This window comes from Belonocnema kinseyi, chromosome 4 (assembly GCF_010883055.1).
Source record: "Belonocnema kinseyi isolate 2016_QV_RU_SX_M_011 chromosome 4, B_treatae_v1, whole genome shotgun sequence".
Lineage (NCBI taxonomy): Eukaryota > Metazoa > Arthropoda > Insecta > Hymenoptera > Cynipidae > Belonocnema > Belonocnema kinseyi.
The window spans coordinates 98,782,380-98,790,977 of NC_046660.1; the positions used below are offsets into that span (position 1 = coordinate 98,782,380).

The following is an 8,598-nucleotide window of genomic DNA, read 5'->3' on the forward strand; positions in this document are numbered from 1 at the left end:
TCCAGACAACGAAGACGTCATTGCCTCTGTAAGTGCTTATTTTGAGGATCTTCCGAAAACGCACTTTTCTGAAGGATTAAAAAAACTTGAAAAGCGATTGACTAAGTGTATAGAACTCCAAGGAGATTATGTTGAAAAAATAAAAAAAAAATTTACACAAAAAAAATTGTTTTTATACTTCATTCTAAGGACTTATTGAACTGTGAGTGCATGCCTAATAGCATGGAACGTTCCCTGAGCGTGTAAAATGTTCGCCGCTTGGGAACGTTCCAGGAACGTTCCACTGGGACCTGAGAGGAACCTTCCATTATTGTTATTTTTAATAAAAATTTTAATTGAACACTGACGGTTTATCGGATATTCATTGATAATAATAACAATAACGATAATTTATTCTTTGAAAGTTCCAGTGGAACGTTCCCAAGTGGCGGACATTTTACACTCTGAGGGAACGTTCCTGGTACGTTCCGAAGGTCACCGCGGAACGTTCCCGGAATGTTCCATACTACTAGGCTGTTATTGCCCGTGTTTTGTGCTACTCTTCGTACTTCATCACAGGAAATGGATATCAGAGACGAATCTGTTTCATAATAAAAGGTCTAAACAGAAACGCTGCAATTTGTGTCCTAGTTCTCTTGGCCATAAGACATTTTACAAGTGCTCATTGTGTGACAAGGCCATATACAAGGAGTATGTAGCTAAAATATGCTGCAAGTGCGCAAATAACTTGTAATAGCCCGGGCGGAAAAATGATGTATAGTTTATATATAGTGTGAAGTTTTATGTATAACATTAATTTATTTTATACAAAAAATGTATAAAACAAATGAATATTATATATAATACTTCACACTATATATAGACTATATAATATTTTTACTTGGGATTATCTAGATTATTACATTCAATAAAAAAAATTTAAGCAATTTCTGTTATGTATTCATGTTATACTCATCAATATTATTTATAACAAGTATTTTTTGCATTGTTAAATATATTTATTTTTACGACATTTATGATAAATTAATTGAATAAAGTTTTATCGCTACACCACAAAACGCTTACATCTGTAGTTAAAAAAAAATATATTTTTTTGAGTGACTCGGAAAACGAACACAGCCATTTTAAAGTATAACTTTTCAGTTTTCAAAGCTACTTTTAAAACTTTTCAATCTTTTTTTTCAAAAAAGGACACTCTTTTTAAAAAATCATTAAATTTTTTTGAAAATTGTTTATGTTTTCAAATATAACTAGTTTAAATAAAATAATATCCCATGTTTAAGAAAACCATAGTATTTCTGAGTAATTTTTCGATTGATTTGAAATAAATGGTTTAAATTGACTAATTATAGCCCCATTTAAAGTCGCTAAAAGTTGCAACTTGACAGATTTTTAACTTTTAAGGTACAAAAGTATAATTATTAGCCTCTAAATTGTAAATAATGATTCCCCGAAACTGAAAATTGTTTTTGGAATTATTCGTAAAACAACGCAATTTTATGGTTAAAATATAATACTATATTCTCTTGTATGTTTAATCACCAAACCTAATGAAAATCTGAAACTGCTTAGTTAAATTCATCTTGAATATTTAAAAAATAATAATTTTCAACAACAGGACACTCCTAACATCAACAACTATTCACTTAAATTTCTTGACCACGCAACATCACCATCTACTCTAAAATAGCATGTCAAATACGCTGCTGAAGATTTCCAGAATATTACCAGAATATTGCCCTTAAAAGTGAAAAACAACCCTCTATAGGGAGTTGGAAATGTATAATCTACTAGTTTTATAAACCTTACATATTTTTTGTTTTTGAATAATAAAAAATGATCCTTTGAACATTAAAATGTGTTTAAGTGATAGGGAAGTACCCTTAACATTTTTTAAATTAATCATTAAAACGATATTTTGCTTCTTTCGCAGCTTTTAACATAACTTTTTACAAGAAAAGTCCTAGAATGACTTTAGAAATATTGCTGAAATATTTTACATTTCTTTTAAATAATTTGAAGACAATTTAAGTTCCGTTTTAGGGCCTTGAAACCATCCTTCATTAATAAAATGAGACTGGGAATTAATAAAACCAGGGACCCGATCGAAAATTTCGTTTTATTTCGTTATTTCCAGTTAAACAAAATAATTGTGATGCAATCAATTTTTTTAAATTTTAGACATTACATAATTTTAGCCAAACCTAAAAATATCAAATCGATTGAACTATAATACTGATGCGTTTTACTGAAGATTTAAGAAAATATGGTCATTCATAATGTTTAAAACAATTTTGTTCACAGAAAAAACTTGTTCACTAATATAATGCAAGGTTGATGTAGAAACAAAAAACAATCTTTGATTCTAGAAGAATTAATTAACACATAATATTCATACATTTTATTCAAGAGTAAGGAAGTTATGGTGATTTATAACAGGTCGTGCCTATACGTGTACTTAAATTTCGGTACGAATTGCCATATTTTTTTGTACAAATAGCGGGACCTGGAAAAAGGACTATTTTTATTCAAACTTCGGTACAAATAGTCAGAATATTTAGGTACACGTAGGCACTATACCTTTATAATAATTCCGAAATATGTTTTTTAGGCAAGAACATTAAAGATTTCTGAACTTCAGACCGGTAGTTTAAAGGCTCAAAAAAAGAATTCCAATGGTCCTATAATTATTTTAAAAACTATTAAATATTTAAACAATATGAAATAAGAAATTATGTGAAGGACTGTTAACACAGGAGCATATCGTTCTAAAAGGTTGTTTTTAAAAGTGTAGGGATAGATTTCTATCATTGGCATAGATTTTAACTTCCCCAAGGACATTTTGACTCAGTCGAAGCCTTACTTTCCATATGGTAGACTTCTCCCATATTGAGAATCAAAAATAGTCAGAGTTAGATAATTTAATGTTTTGTTAATAAAATAAACCACATTTTAATACATTTTATTTTCAAGAGTAGTACACCTTAGATGTCGGTCTAATTTTTACAATAAAAAGTTAAAACGAAAAGTTTTTTGTAATTTGTTATTTTTATATTAAAAACACAAATAATTAACAATTTTTAGAGTTTCTAAACATTGGTCCAAGGGCGATACACAATTATTTTTACACGATATGAAACAGAATGAGGGAGACCAGGATGAGACAACAACAATACAAATATTTTATTTTTTGACCACTCTAGTATCCTTTAGTATCCGAAATTCTAAACATAAAATTCTGCACATTCAAATTCTATTCCGTTGTTATACAATTTATTAAATCAAAATAAGAAATATGTTCACTCCAGATCTTAAACCTTCCGGCAATAGCAATTGCCATTCACTTCCGACGAGTTACCAGTCACTTTCAGGAAATGATTTTCGTGTTCAAAAAGAGAAAGAAAGAAGGAAACGTCACGCCAATAATTTTATTGCGGTTTTGTCGCATTCTCTCCACAAGTAGGTACACATCCACAGCCGCAAGCACTTCAGCACACGTTATCCGTTATAACGTTAAAGCACTCAACGAAGAAAACGAGGGTACGACCGGATACGACTTAGTAGGATATTCACCTTCTTTCGCAAAAATTCGAAAATAATTTTAAAAACCCTAATCGATTTCAATCTTTAGATTAAAGTGTTGTATAATTATAAGTAATACCAGAGTCGGGCGAAATTTTGATTTAGAATTCCACAGGGAATTCCTCAACGTTTTCCTCACATGGAACTTTCAGACTAGTTCTGAAAATACAATAAAAAATAAAATAGCTAAACACTTGTTCATATCTAATATTGCATGTATTCAACAACATTCTCATTGCGAGCTGCGTGCGTGGCGCTTCGCGCCAAGTTTGAGCACGCCTTGGGGGCGCGGGTACGCTCCCGCGTTCGTTTTCGTACGTTTAATGGATACGCTTTACCTAACTTTTTTCAAATATGGTAAATACTATAAATTAAATCGAAAACTGTTATTTTAACTTCTGAGAAATTACAGCCATAAATTGTAACTGAAATTTGTTTCGGTTTGTTTTTAGAGATTGTTCTCAAAGCACCTATGGCTTCGACGATTACATTCTCATTACGAAACTCGCGCTTCGCGCTCGTTAACTTGTGTCCAATTGAAAAACTTAATCAAGATAGCATGTAAATCTGGTTAAAATTTACTAAAAACAACGCTTTAAACTTATGGATCTCTTAAAAACCAAAATTGCATATTTTTGAAAATGACCCAACTTTAGGAACTTTTGTCTAATTAAGACATTGTATGACAATAGTTTCGAAAAATATATTTTATATCTAGTAGAAATTTGGATTGATATGTCTTAACCTATTAATTTTTTTTTTCCTTTTTTTGAAAATTTTCAAAATGTTGAAAAAATATATAACTTTTGGAAGTTTTATCGAATTTAAAAATGCCATTGGGATAATTTAAAAGTTTTTTTTGACGCGTACCAGAAAATTTGACAAAAATTTCTAAAACTCATAGAAAATTTTTATTCAAATTTTGAAAGAGCTCAAACTTTTTATATGTTTGTCTGATCGAAAAATTTAACTGGCATAGCTTCTAAATATATTTTATATCTAGTGATGAATTTAAATGAAATTTCCTAATATTTTGGAAAAATATTTTTTTTTCTATTTTTCTGAAAATTTTCAAAAGTACATAACTTTTCTAATTTGAAAAAAACATACAGACTGACACCGACAAAATTTTATGATTTACGGATTCTGTGAGTGCCGAAACGTAAAGATCCGTTAAAACCAGAGAATGAAAAATTGGACGATTACATTACACTCTCATGGATGAGAATGTAAAAAGAAGTTCGAATATGAACTTGTATTTGAGATTTTTTGGTCCTTTTGTGATCAAAATGAACCACATGGAAGGAAAAAAAAAGATAGTAACTATAGAGGTCGCTCATTACGAGTTTGTTTTTAGAGAAACTTTTTTTGTCGCAAAAACGACAGATGATAATTATTTTTATAATTATGCGAAGAAAATGGTTATACAGAGGCTCCAATCACCTATCCCACTTACTGAAATCGTATTTAATACACATTTTAATTATTTTTAGCTCCTCAAAAAATAAGTCATATAAAAAATGTAAAATTACTTTTTTGTTTTGTTTGAAAAATTGGTTTATATCAGTGTTTTCTTTTGTCTGTAAACATATAAATAATTTAAACATCCATAAATACGTTCAAATATCCATAAATACGCTTATTTTCATAAACCGCATCATTTATACTCCTACTATTCTGTTCCTTTTTTAGATGAAAATTAAAGTTTTTATCTGAAATTGTACCTATTCCCTTTTTGGTTAAAAAAGTTTCCTTTATAATTTCAAGTTTCAATTATTTGGTAGAAAATTAATTTATTTTGTTGAAAATTCGTCTATTTGGGTGAAAAATTAATCTTGTTTGTTGAAGGTTTATTATTTTGGTTCAGGATTTAACTATTTGGTTAAAAATGTGTCTTTCTTAGTTGAAACTGGCTAATAATCCTTTTTTATTTTTGTTGAATATTAGTTTTTTAAATTTAAAGTTTATCTATTTTATTTTGGTTAACAATTTGTCTATTTGCGTAGAAAATTAGTATTGTTTGTTGAATTTATCTCCTTCGTTAAAGGCTCAACTATCTTGTCAAAAATTCGTATTAAAAAAAACTAAACTAGTGGTTAATTCGCTTTTTGTTGTTGAAAATAAGGGGTTTTAAATACAAATGTAACTGTTTCGTTTGTGGTTGCAAGCTTATCGCTTTCGGTTAAAAATTTACCTGTGTTGTTTAAAATTCATGTATATTATGAACTCATTCTTTGGCTGAAAATTAATTTTCTTGGTATAAAATGATTCTTCTGTATTGAAAATTCATCTTTGTAGTTTTAAAATCAAGCTGTTTGAACACAAATTTAACTAAATTTTTTTCACATAATATTGGACCTTTGCGACCCTCCCTATATGACTGTGACACTGTATGAAGTTATCACAGACCCGCCCACCCCTTTGCCCTTGCAGAGTGTTACGCAATATTTTGACTGTTCAAGTAAAACTTTTAATGCTTTATACTTTTTGAAATGTCGATATGCATCGAATATCAGATAATTCGCTTAAAGTTTATTTTTTAGAACTTTTTAGATTATGCTGGAAACCCTCATAACCAAGGTCGGATGTCCGTTCGTCATTTACTACTCAAACCTCGGCAGTATTTGTTCCAGAGATTGCATCGGTATTAACCAGTAGTAGTGTATTCGTCGAAAAATATTTTCATTTCTTTATCTATCATGGTTTTCTTTCTATCAGTGGTCTAGAACCTATAAAAATGAATAAATTTTGACATTTGTCTTTTAAGACCCTATATATTGGAAGCTTTTACTTTATTACGATTTTTCTAAGGGATAGCTCTGTAATATCTTTGAAATTGATCATTATTATTATCATTTTATCCTTTTATTAAATAGTAATTAAGAAATAAAAACTATTTTTCAAATATACTTATATAGACCAAATCACCTTTTACGAAGAAATGAGCAAAATAGAGCAAAAATAAACTCAACCCCATGCATTTGGTCCCTTGCCCCCCTCCCCAGCAATCTACTTGCTTGAAGTGAAAATATCTAATTACGTAGTCCACAAAATCCTTCATAGAAGGCGCTTGCCGATCTCTTTGGCCTGACTTTTAATTTTATTTATCACTTAGAATTTTTTATTTTCGAATGATTAAAATTTTATATTTTTTCAATTTGTTTTCAGCTTTGTAAAATTTAAGGTTCAATATTTTTCCATTTTGAATTTCTTCAAATGTGTTCCAATTTAAACCTGTTTTATTTCTGGGTTCCAATTTAAATCCCTTTTATTTCTGTTATTTTAAGATTTAAATATTTCACTCATGAACTGTTCATTCAAAACTTTAATACTTAATTTGAAAAGTGTTCAATTTTTCTGAGTGGATTTATTTTACAACGTAGATACAACCTTTCCAAAAATATAACCATTTTTTACTTTGAGGCAAAATTTGAAGAACTTCGAATTAAAATGATTTGTTTTTGGATAAGAAAAGTTTCTAACCGATTACTTCTCAAAGTCTCTCAATTAAATCTTTGTGTACTTTTGTAATTTTGAACTTAAATTTGCTTAATTTGCGACACTTAGGCCACAAACTTTTTGTCCCACTTTCTGAAATTTCAAATTGTTCAGTTTTGACCTTCAATTATATTAAAGATCCAAATTTAGAGCAGTCCAATTTTTATAGCTGCATAAAAATATGAGTAATGAAATAACTTCTAAAGTTGACTCCAAAAACAAGTTTTCGCTTTGGGACGTCGAGCTATGAAAACAACCCTAACCTAACACAACCAAAAGTGACACTGGAAAATAAATATCGAGTTTGAAACGCATGACCGCTTCTTTACTTCCTTTACCATAATTGAATAGTTTCCTACCTGTGACAAATCAGGATCATCTTCGATTCTTCTCTTGATGCCATCGCTTCCTTCTCCTCCAACAGCCAGGCACGCGAGTAGAAAAACAGCCGGCAGGCACATTGTCGGCACTGTAAACCACATTGTGTTTCCTTTTGTGTCGCTTGACAACTTTTTATATATGTTTCCTCACAAAACACCAAGATCACACACTAGCTGCGAGCAATCCGAAAAATCACTAAGTTAAAAGCGCAATCGAAAATAACTTCGATTTTCCGCAAGTACACTTTTCTAAATTTGAATACAAACTGACTGATCGTCAGTTCGACGAACCTGATAGTCAAGGGCCGCAAGGTTCGTGTGTTTATTTTTCCCTCCGATTAATTTGAAAAACCACAGGGGTTATATTTCAAAAAATTGACAACACTAACAAAAAATTTATTTTTATTTGTCCAAATTCGATATCTCACATAGGGTATCGGAATGAAATTTAGGGATTTATACCATCAGATGTCAAATCGCGAAAGGAACAAATCGAATCCGTCACGTTGTCATCACACGACGTGTTCGCGAAACGAAGGATAGCGCGGAACTGCGCCCTCTCCATGCGTGAACCCTAGATGCCCCCTCCGCTCGTCGAAACGCGATCAGAGCAGTTCCAGAGCGACGCGCCAAACCCCCGCCACCCTTCTCGGTGCGACTTCGAGTGCGCGGCGTGTATGTGACGTCACGCACCACCCCAAAACAATCTGACATTTCGGTGGCTGACGTCACGCCTAAAGGTTTTTTTGTATATACGGAGACCACAACCTTCTGGCTCCTGGTTCTTGTTTAGTGCACTATTCTTTTTTTTATATCAAGATTGAGGCGCACGAGTGATCTTGTGTTCCCTGGCATGTGAGAACCATGACTCGCGTGAAATGGATGCTCGTATTTCGGAAGGGGTCGCCTTCCAGAACCGGCAATCATCACAATAACTACGTGGGTGGGTAACTATTTAACGATGGACGGGGGCTCAATTAAACAAAATAATTACCCTCCCCCCGCTTTAAGCCATGTTTCTGTGTCCACCTTAAAACGATAAAAAATGTTAAATGTTGTTACTTTGCGTCAAAATGCTTTTTTATATTTTATATGTTTTAGTTATTGAATTATTCAAAAAGACGCAATTATTTTTACA

The 8,598-nt window shown here is 31.2% G+C and overlaps 1 protein-coding gene across 6 annotated transcripts in view; it reads right to left on the reverse strand.

The window, feature by feature from the left end:
- LOC117170553 (fasciclin-1) overlaps window positions 1-7,999 on the reverse strand; it is a 492,646-nt gene extending 484,647 nt beyond the window's left edge. For all 6 annotated transcript variants that reach the window (XM_033357372.1, XM_033357371.1, XM_033357376.1 and 3 more), the window contains exon 1: window positions 7,440-7,999. In XM_033357372.1, the coding sequence (XP_033213263.1) occupies window positions 7,440-7,562 (123 nt within the window). In that variant the 5' untranslated portion in view covers window positions 7,563-7,999. The remainder of the gene's footprint in view (window positions 1-7,439) is intronic.
- Between the last annotated feature and the right edge of the window lie 599 nt (window positions 8,000-8,598).